Source organism: Aethalodelphis obliquidens, unplaced genomic scaffold (genome assembly GCF_003676395.1).
Source record: "Aethalodelphis obliquidens isolate GAN/ISIS:26980383/991018 unplaced genomic scaffold, ASM367639v1 scaffold68, whole genome shotgun sequence".
Taxonomy (NCBI): Eukaryota; Metazoa; Chordata; class Mammalia; order Artiodactyla; family Delphinidae; genus Aethalodelphis; species Aethalodelphis obliquidens.
Genome location: NW_020838012.1, coordinates 8,094,382 through 8,120,277, shown reverse-complemented (window position 1 = coordinate 8,120,277; position 25,896 = coordinate 8,094,382). Strand labels below are relative to the sequence as shown.

Sequence of the window (25,896 nt, the reverse complement as noted above, 5' to 3'; positions counted from 1 at the left end):
CAAAAATAGTAAGGATCATATTATGACATTTTCCCAGGAGTCTGAATCTGAAGAGTCAGTGGCATATATTTTAATTTTCAACCATTATATTGCACCCTTAAATTAGATGACAAATAATTAAAGTACACAGTTAGGGTTTTTTGTTGTTTTTGTCAGTGCATCTTTCTTTTTAGGTTGTTAAAGAAAAGCTCTGTGAAATTAATATATACATCCTTGAAACTTTGATTTACTCTGTTCTATTTTTCAGATGAGGAAACAAAAATCTAAGTTTACACAGTTATTTAGTAGCAGAATAAAAAGTCGAGAACTAGGGTTTCCTACATCTTAGGATACTATTCTTTCAACTATACCATTGTGACTTTAGAGTGGATAACTAATAAAATTGTTTTATGAGTGAGGCCAGTGTTTTTTTTTGCCTGGCGTATCTTAAAATGTTGAAGCAGAGGGTTATGAAATAGACAAAAGTTGCTCTGACTCAATTCTCAAACGATCTTCCTGAGATAAGCTTATCCAATTGAAATGAAGGCAAAGGAGAATTGAGACCACAATTATGACACTTAAAAAAAAGCTTCTCTAAGGAAACTAAAAGGCCCTGTGACAGTTTAAATAGTGAGCAAATTGTGTGTGTGTGTTTATGACACATATTGTTATTATGATATATGGTTTTCCTGAGGGATAAGGGTGGAGGCCAAAAACCACATAATTAATTTTAGTGTTAAATTTCCCAAAGCTATTTAAAATCCATACACGAGTATTGCTCTAATCATCACATGTTAACTATTATTTTCATAGGCCAAATATGAATTGATAGAAATAATTTTAGGCTAATCCCCTTCTCTTATTTTTCACCTTAATATTTCTCTCTATGAAGTGTTTTTAATACTGAATCACTGAATATATTTGATAGTCTTGGTAAACCTGTAATTTGGGATTATGTTATTGCTTACTCTGGAAAAATGGCATTCAGACAATAGCTGCAGTTGGATTATGAAATACTCTAATTATGCTGAGTAGAGTGGAAATGATTTTTCTTCTGAATGTTTTGCAATAGTCATGTTAAACAAGTTTTTGGAGTCATTATTACTTGGTCCTTCCTAGCCTCTAGCTTACTCTAAATTAAAAATGTAATTGGAATTACTGTTCTTTTTCACTCTTCCTTTTGCTATAATTAATACCTCTCTCTCTATGTGTGTATATATATACAGAGAGAGAGAGAGAATATATATACACATACACACATATACATATATGTACATGCACATGTATACACGCACATACACACATAACGTATATTTTATAGAATTTTATTTATAGGTCTCTTTCTCCAAAGTATTTTATGTATAATATATTTGGATCTGTAAGCAATTTTTTTTTATCAGAGATATTGACCTATGATTTTTTTTTTTTTACAAGTTCAATAGACTTTAGTACTCTGTTTTATTCTTTTTCTTTTTTTTTTTTTAACATCTTTACTGGGGTATAATTGCTTTACAATGGTGTGTTAGTTTCTGCTTTATAACGAAGTGAATCAGTTATACATATACATATGTTCCCATATCTCTTCCCTCTTGCGTCTCCCTCCCTCCCACCCTCCCTATCCCACCCCTCCAGGCGGTCACAAAGCACCGAGCTGATCTCCCTGTGCCATGCGGCTGCTTCCCACTAGCTATCTATTCTACATTTGGTAGTGTATGTATTCCCTGGGGGTAAGACGGGAATAAAGACACAGACCTACTAGAGAATGGACTTGAGGATATGGGGAGGGGGATGGGTAAGCTGTGACAAAGTGAGAGAGTGGCATGGACATAAGATTCTCCTTTAGTTCTGAATTCAAGTCACACATCCCTATTCAGAAGTGAAAGTATATAACTTTACAGGATTTGCTTATAATACGTCTGCTCAACTAATAAGAGCTAATTGGGCAGAGATCAGGTCCGACCAGAAATTACTGCCAAAATATGCAAATAAAAATTCTATGACGTGGGTGTGGGCACCAGAGATCAAGTTTTACTTCTGAATATGCATAACTGACTTGAACTAGTTCGATTCCCTCAGAGCACCCAGGCCTTAAGGCTTGGGGTTGTGAAAGTCAGTGTGCGAAAGAGCTGGAGCCTTGCTCTGTGAAATGAGGATTTGCTGCCACTTGCTCAGGAAAGATGAAAGCAAAAGGAAACTTGTTCCATTTTTCACAAGACTCATGTCTACTGGCAAGTGATTAATAAAAGGTTTGTTGAATTCTGAAGCGCTTTTTATCTTGTTTCCAATTCAGACTTATATCCTCACTTGCTTTCAAACGAGATATTAGGCAGTTATGATATTCTGTTCTGTAATGGAGCCCAACTTCTGTTTCTATAAATATATCTCAGAAGTGATCATGTCAAGCAAAATGCAAAAATACAATACAATGGAGAGATATTCAATTTGAAAAAAAACTTTTTTTTTTTTGTATGGTAAGTGGCATAAGGTGACTTTCATATAGTAAGTAACGTTCAAAGAGACACTGGTAAGTGACATTCTTTCCTGTTTCCAGAAGCTGGACCTATTCTAGAATAGTAGATGAGAAGGGAGTTCCAAGATCTATTTCAGTTTAAGGCTGAAAGACAAGTTTAAGGCTTCAGTTGCTGGACTGGTTTGGGTCTGTAGCTTCTCAGAGGATTTGTTACGGTACCTTTATCTGTCTTTCTTGACTAATTAGAGTTTTTATTACTTTGTATGATGTGCTGCTAATACAGCTGCAGAAGTGATACTATTTTATATTGTGCAACAAATGCAATAAAACTTGTCATAACAGAGCCATATTCCCCCCCCTTGGATCCACCTATAATTTCTATGGAAAGACAGAGGTAACAGAGGATGTGTGGGAAAATCATTAAGCTTTGCTTCTGAGTCTCTTCTTGCAAAAGAGGATGTCGATGACACGAGAAAGGGAACACAGCAGGATCTTCTGGTCCTTACCCAGCCTGGCCAGGGTGGTGAAGAATCCCTGTTGTGAGTCGTACACTGGCAGATTTTACTATGCAGGTTGTGTATCTCACCACATGCGACAACCTTAGGGACAGCCGAGTGTCTGTTTATGGTTCACTTGGTGATGCACTAACACTAAAACAAAGGGAGAGCTGGGTATTGATGTGCGTTGCTTCACAGTCTGTAACCCAGTATTAGACAAGGTCTTTCTAATCTGAGCACAGGTTACCTCAGGTTGCCTTGCGGCATTTGGCACATTAGTTTTAAACAGGATGGTACACCCACCTTGTTCCTGCCAAAGAGATGACCTGTTCAAGCTAACACACCAACAAACAAACAATCAAAAATCTAGTTTCCAGATACAATTGAAAGCAATTAGGACGGACGATATACACAGCTCACCCCCTGCAAAAGACTGTGGTAATTCTTGGAAAATTCACCTCATGTTATCAAATGAATTTATCGATATTTTCAAAGACATTTAATACCTGAAAATTTTCAGAATGTGTTGAAAAATTTACTAAATGTTGATTAAATTTAAAAAAATATATGAATGCAGTTCCTTAAATGGTGTAAGCTTAGGTGACAGACTCCTTGAAGACAAGGACTACAGCCTATTCCACATGATTGTTAGGTGGTCTAAAAATGCAGGCTGACTTGAATCAAAGGAGTCTGTTGTGTGCTTGCCTTTCATTTGTGGATAAGCGGAGCAGTGCGCACCTGACATATTTGTGAAAGGCCAGATGAATAGAGAAGGACTGACTCTGCCTCACAGCCTTTCTTCCCTCCTGTAAGGCAACCTTCAGGTTTTACATTAGATGATACTAGAGTCCCATGATAATGTCATACTTGAAATTTAGGCTTTGGAACTGCCGGATAGGTGAGAATTACATTTCACAACTCTTCATCCAACATCATTCAATTTGAGATACTTGGAGTGAGAGTACTGTTTATAATTACAACATGACAACGATCATCAGTCAGACCTGTCCCCAGGCTACCTGGGGCCCATAAGCACCATATCTTGCTCTGTGCCCAAAACACTGTGTTCAGTTCTGCTAATCTATCAGGGCAGAAAGGCCATTAGGAACCTCAGCTTTGTCCTGAGGGATTAACTATTATTTTGAAGCTACAAGATGGATGACAAGACATGAGATTTGTGACACAAATATTCTTTATCCACCTTCTAAGATAGAGCCAAACCAAGATCATGGTTTCCCTCAGTGATAACACCCACTCAGCTCCCAGTTCCTGTAGGAAATCATGGCGTTTAGCCAACCTAGAGAACAGAATGTGGTTCATTGGAAACTCAGATTGGTTTCTCATTATTAACAGTGAGTCACTCAACTGAGAAACTATCGCTGTAAAGGAGGAATTCAGGAACACAAGAGGCAAGACAACATGGGGAAAACGCATGGGAAAATAAAGCAAACATTTCACTACATTGCTGTTCAATTTATACCTTTAAGTTTGATATAACTTAAGGGTATAGATTGAAGTGGGCAGGCAAACAGACCCAAACACTGGCATCACCTGGGAGTTCATTAGAAATGCACGATCTTATGCCCAGAGACCTACTAAATCAGATTCTGTGTTTTTTTTCCAGTTTTTTTTTTTTTTTTTGCGGTACGCAGGCCTCTCACTGTTGTGGCCTCTCCCATTGCGGAGCACAGTCTCCGACGCGCAGGCTTAGCGGCCCTGGCTCACGGGCCCAGCCGCTCCGCGGCATGTGGGATCTTCCCAGACCGGGGCACGAACCCGTGTCCCCTGCATCGGCAGGCGGACTCTCAACCACTGCGCCACCAAGGAAAGCCCAGTTTCTGTGTTTTTAACAAGACCCCCTGGTGATTTGCATACTAAAATTTGAGAAGTAATGCTTTATAGTGATCACTTTGCTTTTCCTCCTCCTTCTTCGATTCATCTGGGCATGTACTTAGAGAAGACTCAGTGGTCTGAACACGGATTACTTTGTATAATCTCTGCAATGATTCATTTAATGTAGTGCTCTTTCTTTTTCTACCAGCAGTGTGCTTCTAGGCCACCAATGCTTGCTGTCCTAGGAAATGATTATACATTATAACTAACTTTATGGAATGTACATTCATCTATACAAACTGCAGCTGGGAACTTGTCTTAAGCAAAATTACACGATATACACCAACAGTATGTGTGCGATTGTGGAAGCTGACAAGCTACTAACACTTATCAAAGAAAACCTGCGAAAAATACTCCGTTTTACCACTAGGTGGAAATAGAGTAATTTTGAGTGTATTTTTCAGGGCTATCAACTACTGCAGGAGTACTTCATAAACTGAAAGAATTCTAAGAAATTAATTAGTCTAATCCTTACCTCCTTAGTTCCATAGATGAGAAAACTGAGGTTTAGAGATATTAAAGAAAATTGCATCTGTCTTATAACTAGTAGTCTACTAGAGCCACTGGGGGAAGAGTCGCTAGTAATTCAGGATTCTTCAACCATTTTCATCTACAAGAATAATGTATTATTATCCTCCAGCATGAAGGAACACATGATGTGACACCTATACTGTCACTATGCTGCCACTAAAACTAATGACCAGCACAGTTCCTTCTGTTTGTAAGGATAGGCTAGGATAAAACTGTTGTCCCTTGTTCCTTGTATTGTAATGTAATTAATCTCAATCAAGTGATAATTCTCCTCCCTTTTTCCAATGAAGAGATACTCAACCATCCCGTCGACTGAAAAAAATGCACAACCTAAAAACTGAGAATTATGTTTTATTCAGTGGACTTTCAAGGACTTAAGCCTGGGATACAGCCTCTCAGATAGCTCTGAGGGACTGCTCCAAAGAGGTAAGGGAAGAGCCAGGATATAGAGGACTTTGTGTCGGTAAAAAAAAAACAAAAAAACAAAACCATGTAGTTGAATATCAAAATATTACTGCTAAACACACAAAAAACAGACATCTCGAGTTAATGATTTTAGTGCTTTTCTTTGTATGGGAAGATGCAAGAGTCTGGGCTCCTTGAAATTATTCTTTTGCTATGCACCTTAACTACTTAGGGCCAAGATGCTGTTCTCCCTCCATCCTGAATCCCTTCAGAGCACACATTGGGGGCGGCTTTATGGCCACAGCAACACCCTCTGTTTACTGAAATAGCAGGCGATATTTTTTGTCCACAGTCCCGTAAAGTCATACAAGACTTTAATCAGATTTGTTTTCACAACAGATTTGGTTTTTGCACTTATACTGGGTTCAAGTTAAGTCTAGAACAGGACTTTAATTAGCAGGTTAAGAAAGTATTCAATGTTTTTCAGAGCTTGTAATCCATTACTAGTATTCTTTTTTTTTTTTGCGGTATGCGGGCCTCTCACTGTTGTGGCCTTTCCCGTTGCAGAGCACAGGCTCCGGATGCGCAGGCTCAGCGGCCATGGCTCACGGGCCCAGCCACTCCGCGGCACGTGGGATCTTCCCAGACCGGGGCACGGACCCGTGTCCCCTGCATCGGCAGGCGGACTCTCAACCACTGCGCCACCAGGGAAGCCCCATTACTAGTATTCTTAAGAAAGGAAGGGAATCTGAATTTTGGGCTTGAGGTCCCTTAGAAATAATTGACTTCAATCTCTCTCTGTATTTGTAATAGGGATGAGAGGCATCAGACAACAAGGGATTACGTGTGTTGCCCACAGTAGCAGAGCAATCACAATGCCCTTCCTCTTTGTTCCATGAGAGACAGTAACAGGCATTTTGGCCTATATGTCTTATGTTTGTTGATGTGTTTTAACCACGAAAGGATTGTTTCCACTTGTCAACTGAAAAAAATGCACAACCTAAATGTTGAGAATTACGTTTTATTTGGTGGAGTTTCTGAGGACTTAAGCCTGGAAGACAGCCTCTCCAATAGCTCTGAGGGACTGCTCCAAAGAGGGAATGAAGGAGTCAGCATATAGAGGAATTTTTACAACAAAAACCAGATAGAGCACCAGAAGACTACTGTTAATTAAAGAAAACCAGACATCTCAAGTTAACAAAGTTAACGCTTTTCTATATATGGGAAGATGCAAGGGTCTGGGCCTTTGATATGGGCCTTAACTATCTAAGGCCAGTATTTTGCTTTTTTCCATCCTGAATCCCCTCCGGCGCACAGTCAGGGCGCTGCTGTGGCTGAGGCCTTGATGGTTGCAGCATCCTTTGTTTACTGATGTGGCGGGGACATTTTTCATCTACACACTCATCACATCAAAGACTGTGCTTAAAAGATAAGTTTTGGGTAATGCCTCTGGTATAAAAACAATTTAAGTACCTGAGTATTTAGTACTATAGTGCCAATTTCCTTCTGATATTTCTATAGCATGGTTGACTATGATAATCTAAAAATTAGTATTCCGGCATTGAGTCCTGGCTATTATTACCATATTCTATACAAAAATGGACGAAACCTGCCGAACTAGCACATTAAGAAGGCAAGTCCAAACACGTAGGAACTGCTTCTCCAGGAGGAGGGGCAGCGGGCCGCGCTAAGCGTCTGGAAGCCAGCACTTGCTTTGCTGAGCAAATGACGCGCTCAGGTGCCCTCAGAATGTGAATGTTTGCTGAGCAGTAGAGCCTCAGGTGTGTGACCTACCGGCCCTTAGTGGCACAACTGCATGGCCTGAGTCGCTCAGTATTAAAATGGTACCACAAGGAAAACTGGGATGACCCTAAAATTAGGGCAGGAACTTGAAAGGGCTACAGTGCAGGGGAGTAAATGTCCTGAGTCACGCGGGGAGATGACAAACAAAGCTGAGATTTCAGTTTGTTAGGGAAGGTACAAGAGCTAGTGTCTTGGAATAGTTCAGAGGACTGTAGCCTCTACTCTTAATCCCTTGAGGAGAGTGAGCCAGGTGTGGACCTATTTCACAAGGTCTAGAGTGAGAAGGATCTGGGCAGGCATTCTGGTTCTGCCACTCTGCAAACTTTCCCTGCCATATCTCTCTTTCAGAAAGTTGGGATAATATTCTTCAGCAAAAATCTAGCGGAGATCAGTTAATGGATATAAAGGAGCCAGGAAGTACAGCATCCAGCAAGGAGGCACTCAGTAAATGGACTTTATCCCCACCAAGTTGGCTACCCTCTCTGTGTGGCAACTTCCTCACCTCATCCCAGCTCACTCCCACAGAAACCCAGGAGCACCAAGTAAGATACTGCGACAAGCACACTTTGAAAAGTATGACGTTCTACATACAAACCCAGGGAATTATTATGATTAAAGGTGAAGAGGAGAAGCACTGGAATCTAAAGACTTGGGAGCCTGAGGGGAAACTGAAAATATAAAACATACTTGAATGAGAACATTTAATAGCAGTGGCAGTCACTTAAGCTGATACCTGCTACAGAATCTGAGTTTGGAAAACCAACTTCTTGGGACATCTCCATCCACCCAGCACTTTCTGATAAAATGGTCTAACTCAACACAGGTATACACCCATCCTGAGGCCCCATTTGGTCCGGGAGTGGCCTGAGGGTGGGGAGAACGGGTTGTCTCAGGAGGGTGTGGGATGAGGGTTTGCCCCGTCTGCGAGCAGTGACTAGTGAGGCAAAGAAGTTTATCAATCGATCAATCAAACTACCGATCAATCAATTCCTGCCATTGGAGCGGAGCGAAGGCTAATCGATTCTTTGGGGGTGTTTTGAATGGAAGAGGGGCGGCAGCTTGACGTGGGATCTGTGGGCCGGGTCCGCCGGTAGCCCCTCTGGCTTCCTGGGCGTAAGGAGGCGCGGGAACGTGCAGGGGCTGGCGTCCGGTGTGGTGTGGGGCGCGCCGGGCGAGTCCCTGCTTGCAGGAGGCGCCGGAGGAGTCCTCGCGGCCGGGGCAGGTGGAGCGGGTTTGCCTGTCTGGACCCCCGGAGCGAGACCCGGAGGCGGGGTGCCGGGCGGGCGAGGCGCTCCTCTCATTGGCCGCCGGGCGCCGCCCTGCGCGCGCTCCGCCTTTATAAAGCAGCCGCGGTGGCCTGGCGTCCGCACGCCAGGTTCCCGGCGCCCGACCCTCCTTCGCTTTCTCTGCACGCTCGCCCGCCCGCGCCCACCATGGCCACCATTCAGCAGCTGGTAGGAAGATGGTGCTTAGTAGAGAGCAAAGGCTTTGACGAATACATGAAGGAAGTAGGTGAGGTTCCCCAGCATGCGGCGCTGCAACGTGGCACGTGTATGTCTATCTGTCCCTAGGTCCCCTTCGGCGTGCTGGGCTCAGAGGCTGGGCATGCTTGGCTGCCTATCGCCGACCCCGTTATCCTCTTCCACCTCCGTCACGGGCGAGCGGCGGGGAGAGCGTGGGCCTCTCGGTCTGCCCCGCTCTCTGCTGCTTTCCCCTGGGCGCCACCGCACTTGCTCCCTGCCTTTAGCGCGCTCACCCCCCCTCCCACCCCCAACTTCACTTCTTTCGACCCCTCCAGGCAGCCCTCTTAACTTTACCTATTTTTTTTCCTCCACTACTCGTCCTCCCTAATCCTGACCCCGTCCTCCCACTCGCACTCACTCCGTCGTGGCCGCACCCACTCGCCTTGCCCACCCTGCCGCATCTTTGTTCCTAGATGGCGCGCGGGGTCCCCTCCCTCTTCTCCACGGGGACGCGGTTTCTAGCAGAAATCCTTTAGAGGGTCTGAACCGGGCTACTGCTTCAGCTTCCATTCCGCTCTCGGCTGCATCTCCCTTACCCGCAGGTCCCCCACCCGCCCTCTCCGGGTGCGCCGGGCCCTTTGGGTTGGCACGGCTCACCGGGGAGCATCGGGGCATCCTCGCCTCCGCGCCCCAGAGCGGCGCTCGGAGGCGTGGCACTGGCGGCGCTGTACTGTTGGCGGGTGGCCTGTGGGAGGAGCGCAGTGAGGTTGACTGTGCCCGGGGATGGGGAGGCAGTGCGCCGCGGCCCTGGCCTCTGCATCTAGAGGGTGGAGGGCAGAGAGGCTTTGTTGGGAAACCGCGATCAGAAACTGCCGGTCCCTCCTGCGGCTGCTTTCCTACCACATCCAAGATGGCTGTGGCTTTGCAGAAGGCACTTGACTTATTAAAAGCCTTCCAAGGAAGGATGAGTCTCTGTAGGAAGATTCAAGTTGTCACTCAAAATAGTGCTGAATTTTCTCCTGTCTTTTTCCTGAGCCGGTGACAACGATTGCATGCTGGTTGAAACACTGGGTAGATTGGCAAACAGAGATGAACCTTTGTCACAGGCCCCTAGGAAGTGGGATGGTGAAGCATGGCAAAGATCCTATCTGAGACAACTGCTGGGACTGGGGGACGCTTTAGAAGTCGCCCTCCCACAAATGTTGACATGACTGCTTTCTGGTGCACAAGTCGCTACAAAGACCTAGGCCCTGAGGTACTTCGGAAACACACCTTCACTAACCTTTATGCAAGACAGAGGCTGCTTAAGGCTGGTTCTGTGGTGACTCTTGAGTGTCCTTACGAGCCTGTGAGTAAAGCCACCTAACGTACTCAAATCAAAGAAACACATTTGTGTTTGTTCACATGTGTGAGGACCGGAGAAGGCTGTTTCTCTGCCCATTGAAAGTGAATGTGTTTATCAGATGGCTGGTTTCCAGAGTTCTGGAGTCATGAAGGTTGTCAAGGCTCAATTCATTAGAGAGCAATCAAGGTGTAGGAAAAGCAGAGCCTTTTATTTGTCCAAAGTGAGAATATCTAATGACTCTAACAAAACAAGGCACCAGCCTTGAGCTGGCAAAAGAGAAGTCTTCATGGGGACATTTCAAGCCTGGCTGAGTGTTCATCATCAAGTCAGTTCCTCTGTCTAGGTTGTAATCTCCTCATCTGTGAAACCGAGATTTCGCCTAGAACTAAGTTTCCTACTAAATGTTAACATTAAGGGGACATACACAGATTATAAATTAAATATGTCAATACAGTAGTTGAGTTACACAGCTCTGAAATAGTTACTCTGTTTGAGGGTAAGATTTTTCCTGTTTGCTAGCGTTATGATTGTGCAGTTAACTCTTAAAACTTTGTGTAATTGGCGTATCTCAGGATCAATGTTGATTTTGTATAGTCTGCTAATCAAATATTTATCAGGGACCTTTTATGTGCCAGACTGTGTGCTGGAGTCATAGAATACAATGGTTGGCAGAATTGAGGAAATTGTAGAAGTTTAGATATCTTCCCTAACTTTCTGAAAGCCAGCAGAGCGTGGTGGCTGAGCTATTTGGAGGCCCACGGCCTGCCTGCATTGTTGGTTCGCAGCCCCCTCCCTCCCTAGCTGAATGAGCTTGAGTGAATTACATCAGTGCCTCACCTTCTCATCTGTAAAATGGAGACAGTGTATCCACCTTCCACAAGGTTGTCATAAGGCTGCCATGAATAATATATGTCAAGTATGAACACATGGTGAGCACTGGATATGTGTTCACGGTGGTTATTGATAAGTGAATAGGTGAAAATATGCACAGCATAGTGATTACAATTGAATTGCTGCTTTTATTATGCAAACTATAACTTTGGTCTTCCTGTTGTTTAACACGATATAACATTCTACAGGAGTGGGGCTAGCTCTGCGAAAAATGGGTGCAATAGCTAAACCGGACTGTATCATCACTTCCGACGGCAAAAACCTCACCATAAAAACTGAGACCGCTTTGAAAACAACACAGTTTTCCTGCATCCTGGGAGAGAAGTTTGAAGAGACTACAGCTGATGGCAGAAAAACTCAGGTCAGTCCTAACTTATAATATCACAGAAGCTTCTAGAATGATAGATTCTATTAATAACAGTCTTACTGCTTCCAGGCAAGAACTTAATGAAAAAGTCACAAGTTGTTTTATGAATTGAGTTGTGACAAATTAGTGAAAGTACCAGCTTCACAACATAGTCTATTTTGTAAAAATAGTTGAAGGGACACGAGAAAGAGTGCGTATCTCTTATGCGCATCTAGATTGAAAAGTGTAAACTGTGTTACAAATGAAATCAGTATGGGCTAATGAAGTAGACTCGGAAGGGAAAAGATGAAAAAATGTTGGTTAAGGAGGTTATGAGTCACAGAAACTCTCTTTTATTGTACTTTGGAAGATTAAGAAATATACTTTATTTTGGCAGACTGTCTGCAACTTTACAGATGGCGCATTGGTTCAACGTCAGGAATGGGATGGAAAGGAAAGCATAATAACAAGAAAAGTGGAAGACGGAAAATTAGTGGTGGTAAGTGTCTGACATCTTCTATTTTATTGGGCTTCTTGTTTGAACTCGTAGTTCACATAGGTGTTCTGTATCACTGATCATGAGCAGAACTAGGTTTGGAAAGGAAAAAACTGCAAAGTAACAAGGTAAATACAAAACGCTAATAACTAAGAAAGCCCTTTGTAGAGATAGAGAAGTGAGATGATGTACTAGAGGATGTAGCAGGAGCTGGGTTTAGTCCATGCTCTGCTGCTACATTTACAGTTCAGGCACACTTCAGAGATATTGCAGGTTGGATTCCAGACCACCGCAATAAACTGAGTATCACAATAAAGTGAGTCATGTGAATTTTTTGGTTTCCCAGTGCATATAATTTATGTTTATACTATTATGTTAAGTGTGCAATAGCCTTATGTCTGAAAAAACAATATACATACCTCAATTAAAAAAATACTTTAGGGCTTCCCTGGTGGCGCAGTGGTTGAGAGCCCGCCTGCCGATGCAGGGGACACGAGTTCGTGCCCCGGTCCGGGAGGATCCCACATGCCACGGAGCGGCGGGGTCCGTGAGCCATGGCCGCTGAGCCTACGTGTCCAGAGCCTGTGCTCCGCAACGGGAGAGGCCACAACAGTGAGAGGCCCGTGTACTGCAAAAAAAAAGAAAAACAAACAAAAAAACTTTATTGCTAATAACTGCCCCCAAATTACAATAGTAATACCAAAGATCACTAATCACTGATCACCAAAACCAATATAATAATAATGAAAAAGTTTGAAATATTGTGAGAATTACTAACATGTGACACAGAGACAGGAAGTGAGCAAATGATGTTGGAAAAATGGCGCCAATAGACTTGTTCAATGCAGGGTTGCCACAAACCTTCAATTTGTAAAAAAATGTCTATATATTCTTAGGCATACGTTTTTCTGCTTCTTTAATATGAGGAATAGTGTTTGCTGAGACTGAATGAATAGTTTAGATATTGCAAATCAGTATTTAGTTTTCAGTTAAGCATATGCACATCATAAGCAAAATAACAGGTTCTAGCTTTTCAAACCCAGGAATCCTAAAGTGCATTTTCTTCGTCTATGAAGTAGATTACAACGTTTTGTAGGATTGTGGTCCTAGCATTTAACTATCACCATTGCTCTGTGATGTAAGACTAACCTGACTCTTCTAATATCACTCTTTCTCCTAGGTATGTGTCATGAACAATGTCACCTGTACTCGGGTCTATGAAAAAGTAGAGTAAAACTTTCATCATCATTTTGGATAGGAAGCTGAGAGGATGAAGAAGCTCAGTTCAATGAGCAAATCTCCATACTTCTTTTTTTTTCATTACTGTGTTCAATTATCTTTATCACAAACATTTTACTTTAACTATTTCAAAGTGTCGGTTTAATTAGGATCATCTCTTTGGTTAGTAAATAAATCTGTTTGTGCTATACCAGTTTTGCATGTTTTTTTAAGCTTTATAGGAATTTAGTGATGAGTTTTAACATTTATGAATGGAATAAATTCTGGGGTAGCCTTGAGGTTACCATATTGAGATTATATTTTAGTAATTTATATGTAGAACTACTTCTGTGGCAAATAAACTACCAATCATTAATCTTGCCCTATGCTATTTGAACTTTGTATCAACTCAAGAATCTTAAATTTGTGACAGAGACTGTTCTCGTTGAAAAATAGCTACATAAATAAACTTTATAATTTAAATATTAGAATAAAGGTTAAATCATACTGTTAATAGTGTGCTTATAACTATTACTCAGGAATTCTGAGCCAGAAATTCATTTAATAAACTTTCTGAGGACCTACCATGTGCCAGGCAGTCTTCCAGAGGTTAAGGTATATCTGAACACAAGGACAAGTCATTGCACTTGACAAGAAACACTCATCTTTGAAAGTACATAGTGTGCTCATTAACAAAAGCCGTAAAAGTAATTGAGCTCTGAATGAAATACTTGTGTGTATATATAAAGAATAACTAGAATTCTAGTGACTCCTGTCCAATTTCTCAAGCCAAATAACAACTATCTGCAATTCACATTTGGAGAAATTCCTATAGGCACTGGGCTAAAACTATGTACATGATCCTCAGAGCAATACTTAGGGGAGCTAGTAACATCATCTATGTGCTGCAAATAAGAAAATAGGTTTTTGACTACCTAACTTGTTCAAGGACATAGGAAGCAGGAGAGTTGGAGTGGGAACCTACAACTCATGGAGTCCACTCATGACTGGTCAATCATTCTACAGCACTGCCTCTTCTCAGTGGTATAAAGATCCTGAGTTTAAAGTACCTAAATGTAATAACTGAGACTTTTCTGAAACTACTCTCTAGGCACTAAAATATTAGCTGGCAAGAATCTTTAATTACTGAGAGCTAGCAGTCAATGAAAGAGTTGGACTCACTGATACCCTAGCTCTGTGTTGTCCAATATATAGCTGTAGCCCCAGGTGGCTGATGAGCACTGGGTAAGTAAAATACACATAAGATTTAAAGAACTTTATACCAAAAAAAAAAAAAAAAAAGGAAAACACCTCTGATTTTTTTTTATATTGATTACATGTTGAAATCATATTTTTGGATACAGTTGGTTACCTAAATATTGTATATTAATCAAATTAATTTTACCTGTTGCTTGTCTTTTTTAATGTGGCTAGGGAATATTTAAAAATTACATGTGCTAAAAAAAATTACATGTGCTGGCCTTTTTTTTTGAGGGGGGGTCCATATTTTTAGTTGGACAGTGCTGGTCTAGACTTCCTTTTCTATTTGAATTTCATCTTGTTTATTTTCATCTCCATACTAGAGTTCCTCTTTCATCCCCCTTTTCCACTTCTAATAATAGTGTACATTTATATGACTCCCTGAACCGAACACTGGGCCAAGTACTTTTAAGAGTTTTATAATTCTCAGAACCACCCTAAATGATGTGTATTAACAATTGTTTTCTGCATTACTTAGATGAGGAAACTAAGTCTCAGGGTCTAGGTAATGATACCGAGCCATACAGCTAGTATGAGTCAGAACAGATTGGAGCACAAGTTCATCTGACTAAAACCTGTGCAACCAGCGCCATGTTCTAATGTCTGTATTGCTTCAGTTTATGGACAGTGGAGTATTACTAGAGGAAGGGTAGGCCCATGTTTCTTCCATGGGGGGAGTTGTTGACATTTTGGGTGAGAGAACTTTTCTTCATTGTGCTGAGCTGTGGCAAGTCGGTGTCCTAAGATCATTGCCACAAAATGCCCATGGCACCCATCAGTCTACCCCAAACACCCTATACATTTCCAGATGTCTTCTAAGGGTATGGTAGCATACCTAGTTGAGAACCACTGGGTAGAACAAGAACAAATGCAGCTCAGCTTCATCTTATCTAGTGTCAATCAAGCCCTTCTTTCTGCTAAGCAATCCTTTAACATCAGTTCACCCCTTATCAAAAGGTATAAACTAGTGCCTTCATTGAATATTTTTATTTTCTCTTAACTGGTAGTATGTTGGAATGTATTCTGTTTAGTTCTACAACACACTGCATGTGTTGGGAGTTTCACTCCCTGAGTTTCACCCAGGTCTATCAGATCTCCTGTTTTCTTCTCTATGCTTCAACACTTTATTGCCGATAACTTATTGGACATTTCCCTATAGATGTCACGTTTAATTTCAAACTGGTTTAATCTCTCTAAAATTTAGTGTGATGATTTAAGTGTTGGGGCTTTGGAAGCAGACAATACTGGAATCCAATTCTGGCTCTCTACCCTTTTAAGAATTGTGTGACTTAGGGCAGGGTTACTTAACTCCTCTGAACTCTAGTTATACCCTTTGTAAAAGACACAGACCTACTAGAGAACGGACTTGAGGATATGGGGAGGGAGAAGGGTGAGCTGTGACAAAGCGAGAGAGAGGCATGGACATATATACACTACCTAACATAAGGTTGATAGCTAGTGGGAAGCAGCTGCATAGCACAGGGAGATCAACTTGGTGCTTTGTGACCGCCTGGAGGGGTGGGATAGGGAGGGTGGGAGGGAGGGAGATGCAAGAGGGAAGAGGTATGGGAACATATGTATATGTATAACTGATTCACTTTGTTATAAAGCAGAAACTAACCATTGTAAAGCAATTATACCCCAATAAAGATGTTAAAAAAAAAAAAAAAAAGATACAACATTGCCTGACTTGTAGCACTTCGCATAGGGCCCAGCACATAGTAAAGGCTTAATGTCTCTCCAGTACTGCCCAACAGAACTTTCTGCAGTGATGGAAATGCAGTGTATCATCTGCACTATTCAACACATGGGCACTAACCCCGTCTAGGTGGGTATGGAAGCACTTTAAACACGGCGAGTGCAACTGAGGAATTGAATTTTAAATTTTATTTAATTTTCATTAATTAAAATGTAAATTTAAATACCCACATATGGTCAGTAACTGCTGATTCGGACAGCACAGGATGGTAACCTCATGTTTTCCAAAATCAGGCTTCTTATTTTGATTCCAGACCTACTCCTCTTGTGGTATTTGTTCATCTCAATCCATGGGAATGTTAAATTTCTAGTTCTCTAGCGAAATGCTTTGGAGTCATCTTTAATTCCTTTCTTTCTTTCCCATGCTATAGCTAATCCACTAGCAAATTATTTCAGCTTTTACTTTCAGAAAGTATCTAGATTTCAAGTACTTCTTACCTCTTCCACAGATACCACCGTGATTCAGACTCCACCGTTCTCTCTCCCTTGATCTCCCTGTTTGCATTTTTATTCTTCCAGAGCTATCATTTTAAAATACACGTTTAAATATGTCACTCCTCTGGTGAGAATCCTCCACTGGCTTCTCATTTCATTCAGAGTAGAAGCCAAAATATTTGCAGAGGTCTTATGTGATCTTGCCGCTTCTCCTGGTTGTTTTCTCCTTTCACTCTCTTAGCAAATATTCCCTTCCAGTAGACCATTGTTGACACAGCTATGCTCCTGCCTCAGGGCCTTTGCACCTATTGTTGCTGCTGCCTGGAACAATCTACCTTCTGAAATCTGCTGCCCAGGCTTTCTCTGCTTTCTCACTTCCTTAAAGGAAGTCTCTTCTCAAATGTCACCCTAGCAGTGAGTCATCCCCAGAGTGTATATTTGCTACCACCCCTCCCGCATACTCTGTATTCCCCTATGCCGCCCTTACCCTTATCACTAGTCCTGCCTAACTATATGTTTACTTGGTTTTTCGGTTAAAAAAATTTTTTTTTTGTGGTTATTATCTGTCTCTCTCCCTGGAAAGTAAGCTCCATGAAGAAGGGGCTTTGTTTTTATCGTGTTCTCTATCACTCACCTAGGAAACAACCTAGCACATAGAAGATGCTCAATAAATATCTGTTAAATGAATAAATTCATTAATAAATTAATGGCTCTTCTGTGGCTATTTAACATATTTTAATATTATTTAAGACCCTTTATGATTTTGCTTCAATTTATGTTATTTTTTTAAACCATATTTCTTACCTTTGTACAAATCATTCAACTTAATTAGGTCATTTACTTAGCCCAGAGGTAGTGTACTTGATGACTGTAGAATATGAATGTTTGAAATAGGAAGTAAGGAACTCAGTCTAGTTTCTGAACTGGCATGCTGTAACACTCTGCCTCACCAAGAACTAGGCTGCCCGATTGTGAGCACCATTTAAAACTTATTTTACTGCAGCTGAGTATTCTGCCAACAGGCAATGTCTGTCAAACAGAACTCGACCTGAGTTGTTTGTGGAGCGTGGTCCAGATTAGATACAATCTACCACAAGTCAAATGGTTTAACATAAGTCAAGTTCTCACCAAAGAAAAATGTACAGGCAAGAGATGACTTTACTTTCAGATTATGTCCTTGAGTGCTGCGAGGGCATTGACTGTTCTCTTCAAGCAGAATGAGTGCCTAAGGATGCAGGGTTATTGGCGCATCACACCTGTGAGGTCTTTCTAGGCAATATGTGGCTTTGCTCTGTGCTAGTATAATTATGTTTCATTTATTGCTAATTTAGCGGTTTCTTGAGTCTTAATCTCGTCAACAGTTTTCTCAAAACTCTGGTATTTGAAATTATGCTAGGACCATAAAATGATGGAGAGCCATGTTTTTAGCACCTAGATTTTAGTTTTGCTAGCTCAGCTGAGGCTCTTACTCAATTCTTTCTGCTTATTAATTAATGATTATTAATGTTGTACTTAAAATTCACTTTTTTCTATTTTTTTAAAATTGGGGTATAATTGCTTACAGAGAAGTGAATCACCTATATGTATACATATATTCCTTCTTTTTTGGATTTCCTTCCCATTTAGGTCACCACAGAGCACTGAGTAGAGTTCCCTGTGCTATACAAGAGGTTCTCATTAGTTATCTATTTTAGGCATAGTAGTGTATATCCCAATATACACTATTGTGTATATAAGTGTATACACTATTGTGTATATAAGTGTATATCCCAAGTAGTGTCAATCCCAATCTCCCACTTCATCCCACCCCCTCCTCTCCACCCTTGGTGTTTATACGTTTGTTCTCTACATCTGTGTCTCTATTAAAATGGTACAGATGAACCTATTAGCAAAGTAAAATTCACTTTTTAGTTTATGAGAATAATTATAGATTTCCCCTGGGTTCCCTGTACTCACTGTTCTTCTTTTTTCTTGTTGCCCTCTTAGAATTCACTGCTGTTTGGTGGGTCACATGTGATGTGGGTTAGTAGGAAGAACTGATGAAGATGGTGAAGTGGTTTAAAAAGCTGAGTGACACATGTTTTGAAATATTGTGAAAGGCAGGGTGGGATGACACATCACTGGTCCCACAGCAACTGGAAAATACCTTGTCTTATGACATCTGGTCTGTCAGGCTCTTGTCACCAGATTATACGTGGACATTTACTTAGGAACAAGTCCATCTCCTCACAGGCTCCTCCTCCCACACTGCACGCTTTGAAAATGTATGAAAAGGAAATAATAATACTTTTCACAGAGCACTTTTTAAAAGTGCTTGTGACGCATGATATGAGGAACGAGATAGAGCAGGGCCAGGGTCCTTTTCATGGAACTGGCATCCTGGTGAGAAAAGATAGAATACACACAGTTAAACCAAGTGCCATAGAGTGATAAGTGCAGCAAGAAAAAAAATGAAACCAAGTAGTATGAGAAAGAGTGAGTAGGGTTGAAGACACTTTATATGGGATGGCCAGGAATGCTTCTCAGGGGAGGTATTGTTTGAACCCAAACCTGAATCAGGAGCAGAAGGTAGGCAAGTAATGTCTGGCAGCATAGTGTTCCAGGCAGAGGAGGGCAACTGCAAAAACCCTTTGTGGAGCGGACAGGGGGCAGAGTGACAGAAGCTGATGGACAGAGAAGCAATGAGGGACAAGATGTAGTCTGATATCTGAGTAGGAAGCAGAGCCTGTGGGACCTGGTACTTCTAGTTGGGGATTTGGGTTTGTCTGAAGGTCAAGGGAAACCATGGAGGGTCTCAAGTAGGAAATGCCAGAGCACTTTAAAAAATACCCTAGTTTCACTCTCAGTAATGGAAAACTTGATATTTGGAAATTCTTCTTACTAAAAACAACTGAAAATACTGGAATATATATATATATTTAAATTTCCTTAAAGTGACAAAGAGCTAATAAAATACTGAGAAATTACTTGGCGTAGATCTAGGAATCCAGAGATACAAGTTCAACTAATAGGGCTGGTTTTGCCCTGAAGTATTTATTTGTGGATCCAGAAGAAGTGGCTGAGAGGCTGAGCTGTACTTTTGGCAACAAAGAGAACAATTGACCTTTGTCTGATGGTAGACAGGCTGATTTCATCTTCCATTGTCTTAGAAAAAGAGTTCCTAACGGTTGAAAATTTTGTTACAAGGATGTTCATCAAAGTGCTATTTATATCGGCAGAAAATTGGAAGGCACATAACTTTCTAGAAATGGAGGGCTGATTAAATAATCATGATGTGTCCATACAATAAAACACTAACAGGCATTTCAAAAAGTAAAAAGACTAACAAGAGCTTGGAAGAAGCCTCATAATATGCTCTAAGGTGAAAAAAAATCCTGACTATAAAATATTATGTAGGGGAGTTTAGGATTGACATATACATAGTACAATTTTTAAAATAGACAACCAACACAGACTTACTGTATAGCACAGGGAACTCTGCTCAATATTCTGTAATAACCTAAACAGGAAAGAGTTTGAAAAAGAATAGATATATGTATATGTGTAACTGAATCACTTTGCTGTACACCTGAAACTAACACAACATTGTTAATCAACTATAGTCTAATATAAAATAAAACATTTTAAAATTATGTACACATCCCATTTGTGTAACATTATGTGCATACATGTAGGAAAATATACAAAAATGTTAACAGTGGTTATCTCTTGGGATTGGGGTGATGTTTAATTTCTTATTTACTTGCTTATATATCTGTAATAAGAAAAATGCAAAAACCTAACGCAAATTGCTCTGTATTTTTAATGATAAATAAATAGTATATTAGAAGATACTGCAGAAAAGTACAAATAAGAAAATAAATAGTCCTGGAAGCCTCACTTCCGTAGAAAATCAATATTAGTATTTGGTTATGAGGCATTGAAATAATTCTTTATAAATTTATGTGCATATAGACCCCAAACATTTTATAATGTTTGGGATCATAAAACACAGTATTCTGTTGGCTTACTTTTTTTTTTTAACTCAAACAAATATAGATTCACATTTTTTAAATCTCACATTATTTAACTTTACTTCAACTCAATTTTTTATTTTATCAATTTCCTATTGATAAATGTTTAAGTTTTTGAAAGTTTCAGTTATGAACAATGGTTCAATGAACATTCATATACATTAAAGTAATACAATCATTAAAAAACGTTTACAATAGCATTTACCCTTTAGATAGGTCCCCAGAGCATTTACTCAGCCTTCCTTAAAACACAGGCCAAGTAGTTGCCAGGCTGCAAACAAAGCTAACCTCACAAAGTGGTAGAGTGCTGTAGCACGTGATTAAGGAAACTTCTACCCTACAAAATATTTTGCCCCCAAGATGCAATTTAACTGTTTTAGCAAGGAGCACATCTTTTCCTTTATACAATTAAAGATCTAGAGCGAGGGAATTGTTGGTTCTAAAGTCATCCTTTTTGAAAAGTTAAAGTTATTTATGATGGGCAGTTTTGCTCTTTCTCATTTGCTGGGCTTTACACAAGGCCATGATGTTCACTTGGGCATAATTCCAAGGGCCTCCATTCTCATTCTCATCTGAGTGGATGGCTCTAGGTTGTGTGAAAATTATGGGGCATGCCACTGAGACCCTAGTATTCAGTTTAGTTTGTTTTTTGCTTGGTTATTTTGTTGGTTTATTGAATTCTCCAACCAGACCATTACTAACAGAAATACATGAGAAAAAAATCCCAGGAATATGTTTCAGGGTTTCAGAACAGTAGCAGTGAAAATAGTGTTTACACAGAAGTTCAGAAAAGTTACATATAAGAGAATAAAGACTTTTTTCATAATTTAGACAGAGTTGGTTTGAAAAAGGTTTTCAGCAAATCACATAACCAAATATAGAATGAAGGTTGCTAACTCAGGCTATTGCACTAACCACTAAACTTAGCTTCCTCTCTTGGCTGCAAAGGGCAGAAGCACAGGAAGAAAAAAAATGCCACTCTTTCTGGAACAAGCAGACTTTTGGAAAATGGCTAGTTCTGGAGCTTGACCTATACGACGCATCCTCCTACAAGGTGTGTACCACACCCAGAAACCTTGGAGAAATCATGACACAGATGAGATAATCTCAAAACCTTCTGATTTCATGTTGAAGTGATTAATGATGAGTTCTGATGAGAACTTAAATTCTTTACTCTGGAAATAGGTGGTAATTCTAGGATCCCAGAAAGTTTAAATCTGTCAATTCTGTTTGTTTGGGCAGTTGATGGGAAAATGGTGTTGTTTCAAGTCCACGTATCACGGGCACAAATACACATATTAAAATAAGAAATAAGGCACCAGATTAGAAAGAGGCAACACAATGTTAATGAAGGCAGTTATGTCCAGGAGGTAATTTTATTAAAGTGTCATCAGAGTATTTGACAAGTAGAGAATCACATCTTCTCTATCATGTCTCTTATTTCACTATACATAGATTTGTATACCTGCAGTCATTCTTTTTGGACCTAAGAGAAATATTTTCTTTGTACCAAGAACAAATTCACATACAAGTCAGTTCTTCTTCATTGTATTAGCTTTGCTTAATTAGCAGATGAGGTCTTTGAGTCCCATTCCAATGTTAGCATGTCTGAATGGACTAATTGTTTGACTGATTCATTCATTCAATTCAGCAAATGTACATTGAGCCCCTACAATGTGCCAGGCATTGTGCTAAGAGCTGGACATACAAAATTGAATAAAGGTGAAAAGTCCCTGACTTCATGAAGTTTAGAGTCTGGAGGGAGAGATAGATAATAAACAGAACACTAAGGTAATAATTATAGATTGACAAAATTGCTGTGAAAGACTAAACAGGGTGCTTGATGGAGAATAACAGCATGAACCAATAACGTGTCTCTGGGGAGGAGAAATTTAAGTCAAATCCCGAAGGAAGAAAAGGATCCAGGCAGGAAAGGAATGGAAAGCGTATTTCTAGCAGAAGGAATAGCAAGTGCAAGTGGCACAAGGTAAAGTCATAGCAAAATGTAGACACTCGTATCCCAGTCCCTTGCGCCAGATATATCTCTGAATTCAGAATTTGATTTGCATTTTAGAAAGTTAATATAGTGTGTATATGATATCCATATATTTACCCATGTATTATATGTCTCCCATAGACACCTGGGGACAGTACCCTGTAATCAAACACATTAATATATCTGCAGTGGAACATTTAAATATTAACACAAAATGGGATAAATAAAGACTATATATTTTTTTGACATGGCCTTCTGTCGGTTTGCTTCAAGCTTTGCTGCCAAATGAGTTCAGGTCCAGTTAGGTTTTGCCACCTGCTAAATTATGAAAAAAATCATTTTTCAGAGCCTTTTGGATTTGTGGATTAGAGATTATAGATCTGTAATTTCCCCCGCTTTCCCCAATTATTATGACTAACATTCAGTAATTCATTTATTCAACACTTTCTTTTTTGAAGGATTTTCTATACATCAGGTAGTGTTTTGAATGTCTAGAAATGTATTCAACATGACAATATTTATGTATTTTAAAATAGAAAGCCTACTTTCTTAAATATAGCTAAATAAGTTTGAATGTTAATTTTATACCAATATAGTAAAATATTACTAACAACAACTTTAGAGAAACAACAAGAAACCCCATAAGCCAGCACAAAGTATCTTGGTGTGTAGGCTAACTCAGAGAATCTAGAATAAGATCTTGTAAGAGGGTAGTGAGGGGCTAGAATCTACAACTGGCGCCCCTAAAAATCCTTTAATGTGATACTCTTGGAATCCATTCAGAAGTTCCTGATACTCACATTTGCTTTTGATAATTAAGGGAGCAATTGTATCTTTTGGATAATTCCTGCTCCAAATAATGAGTTTCAATTCTGTTCTTGCATAGTACCAGATACTAAAGTAAGAAATTTGTAGGCATAATTTCACTTAGTCCTAAAAAATAAGATAGATATGAATATTATTTCCTTTTTACAAATCAAGAAAGAGTTTTAAAAGCAATCTAAAGGGGACACTGGATCTGCATCAGTAGAGCCAGGCATGCTTGGGGGTTTAACCCCTGCTGTCCAGGGTAGTAAAGGACCAATGACTGACAGGTGTGGAATGAGAATGCTCAGGCCCCTCGCATCAGGTTAGGACAACTTTGAGATGTAATGGACACTCCAGAGGTGTACAGTGGACCAGGTGGAGCCAGCCTTCTGCAGAACTGACGAGACCATGCCCTGCCTTGGTTTCCTCCTCTTCCTGCTTCCCCTTCTTCCTTGCCTTCCAGATCTCTCCCGACTTCCTTTAGCAAGTTGCTTGCTCAAAAAGTCTTGCCTCAGGGTCTGCTTCTGCTTCTGGAGAACTCGGAACAGCCCTGCTGAGCCCTGGGGAATTCCCGACCCATGGAAACCATGAGAGATAATGATTGTTGTTAGTGATTGTTGCTTGAACCATGATTTGGGGCACTTTGATAGGCAGTAATAGGTAGTCAGACCTCTCTGCAATGTTTCAGTACGTGTATACAGCAAGGAGTTCCTAGCTCTTCCTCAGCAGGATCTGTGGCTCAGTCCATCCCGATCTGACACACACACACATTCCAGATATAGGGTTTCTGTTCTCGATGTAGTGTATCAGCTAACACCACTATCTCGGGGCCCACCGAGTGTCTGATCTGCTGAAACAGCATTGCCTTGGATTAAGGAACCCACTTTATAGTAAATAAGGTGTGACAAAGTGTACATGGCATGGGATCCACTCGTCCTACCATGAAGCACCTCACTTGGAAGATGCTAGCCTGACAGAGCATGGAACAGTCCTTTGAAGGCAAAGCAAAGATGAGGTGTGGTCCTTCAGGGTGTGTTGTGTACCACAGAGTAACAGCCATTACATACCACTGGGTACCCAATAGGAGGAGTATAGAGGTCCCAGAAACAGAAGCAGGAATAGGAGTGGCCCTGCTCATCATCACTTCCAGTCACCTACTTCTTCTTTTTTCTTTGGATCTGCTTCTATAGTTCCTTCTTGCTCCCCCAGCTTTGGTTTCCAGCAGCCACAGCTGTGGCTCTTCACGGGCAGACTGTCCTCTTCGGACTACTGGAGACATTTTTTTTTTTTTTTTTTTGTAGTACGTGGGCCTCTCCCTGCTGTGGCCTCTCCCGTTGTGGAGCAACAGGCTCCGGACGTGCAGGCTCAGCGGCCATGGCTCACGGGCCCAGCCGCTCTGCGGCATGTGGGATCTTCCCGGACCGGGGCACGAACCCGAGTCCCCTGCATCGGCAGGCAGACTCTCAACCACTGCGCCACCAGGGAAGCCCTACTGGAGACATTTTACTTTCAAGTGAGGAGGGCTGGAGATGCCCTCCTTTCCCCACAGGGATGCCGGTGCAGTTGTGGGGAACAAAAGCCCTTGCTCTGAAGCTGAACTTGCCCTCTGACTACCCCCACGGAACCAGGATGAGCTGAGGTCTCATCCTCTCCTTTCTTCTGCTTCGAGGAATCTGACCTAACTCACTCTCCAGGGTCACAAACAAAATAAATGGTGGGATCAGGACCTAGGGTTGCCATACTGAGCAGATAAAAATACAAGATACCCAGTTCGATTTGAATTTCGAATAAACAGCAATTTTTTTAGTATGAGTATGTCCCATGCAATATTTGGGACATACTTGTCTTTAATTTTAAACACTGTTTACCTGAATTTCAAATTTAACTGGGTGTCCTATATTTTATTTGGCAACTGTATCAGAACACTAGCCAAAGTCTAATTCCGGTACCTAGGAGTTTTTTAATTAATAAATCATTTAAAATCTGTAAATAAATTCAATGCATATATTACAAAATTCAAAAGGTAATATTGTAACCAAGCAAGGGCTTTTGGGCAGAGAGCCAAACTTTGACAGTGGGTTTGTAGCAAAGTAAGTGTTCATTGCAGGGCACCAAGCAAGGGAGTGGGAGACAAGCCTCAGATCCACTCCAACTTGATCATTGACTTGGGAGTGTTTTAAAGGGGAAGAACAAAGGAGCTGGGGTTAATCATCGTTTTGTGACATTTCTTAATTGGAGGTTTGGAAGTCAGGACGTCTCTGGTTTACGATTCTCTGGCCAGGTGGTCCAT

The 25,896-nt window shown here is 40.9% G+C and overlaps 1 protein-coding gene and 2 long non-coding RNA genes across 3 annotated transcripts in view; 2 read left to right on the top strand and 1 right to left on the bottom strand.

Annotated features, from left to right (window-relative positions):
• The first annotated feature begins 8,923 nt into the window (after positions 1-8,923).
• FABP5 (fatty acid binding protein 5) lies at positions 8,924-13,551 on the top strand. The gene is made up of 4 exons (XM_027089792.1): positions 8,924-9,090; positions 11,466-11,638; positions 12,021-12,122; positions 13,300-13,551. Exons 1-4 carry the CDS (start codon positions 9,012-9,014, stop codon positions 13,351-13,353), a joined length of 408 nt encoding a protein of 135 aa, XP_026945593.1. The 5' UTR covers positions 8,924-9,011; the 3' UTR covers positions 13,354-13,551.
• On the bottom strand, positions 11,991-12,580 carry LOC113611177 (uncharacterized). The gene is made up of 2 exons (XR_003429373.1): positions 12,539-12,580; positions 11,991-12,211 (listed from the first exon to the last, which is right to left on the bottom strand). It is a non-coding gene; the product is annotated as an uncharacterized LOC113611177 (long non-coding RNA).
• A 7,087-nt stretch (positions 13,552-20,638) lies between the features above and the next one.
• LOC113611125 (uncharacterized) overlaps positions 20,639-25,896 on the top strand; it is a 30,118-nt gene continuing 24,860 nt past the window's right edge. Inside the window, exon 1 of the long non-coding RNA XR_003429357.1 lies at positions 20,639-21,857. This is a non-coding gene — a long non-coding RNA (uncharacterized LOC113611125). The remainder of the gene's footprint in view (positions 21,858-25,896) is intronic.

Bases quoted from the DNA above. Each gene is read 5' to 3' on its own strand.
- FABP5 (XM_027089792.1), top strand. From the start codon at position 9,012: ATGGCCACCATTCAGCAGCTGGTAGGAAGATGGTGCTTAGTAGAGAGC. The intron at 11,639-12,020 runs GTCAGTCCTAAC...TTATTTTGGCAG, and splicing joins CTGATGGCAGAAAAACTCAG to ACTGTCTGCAACTTTACAGA. The intron at 12,123-13,299 runs GTAAGTGTCTGA...TCTTTCTCCTAG, and splicing joins AAGACGGAAAATTAGTGGTG to GTATGTGTCATGAACAATGT.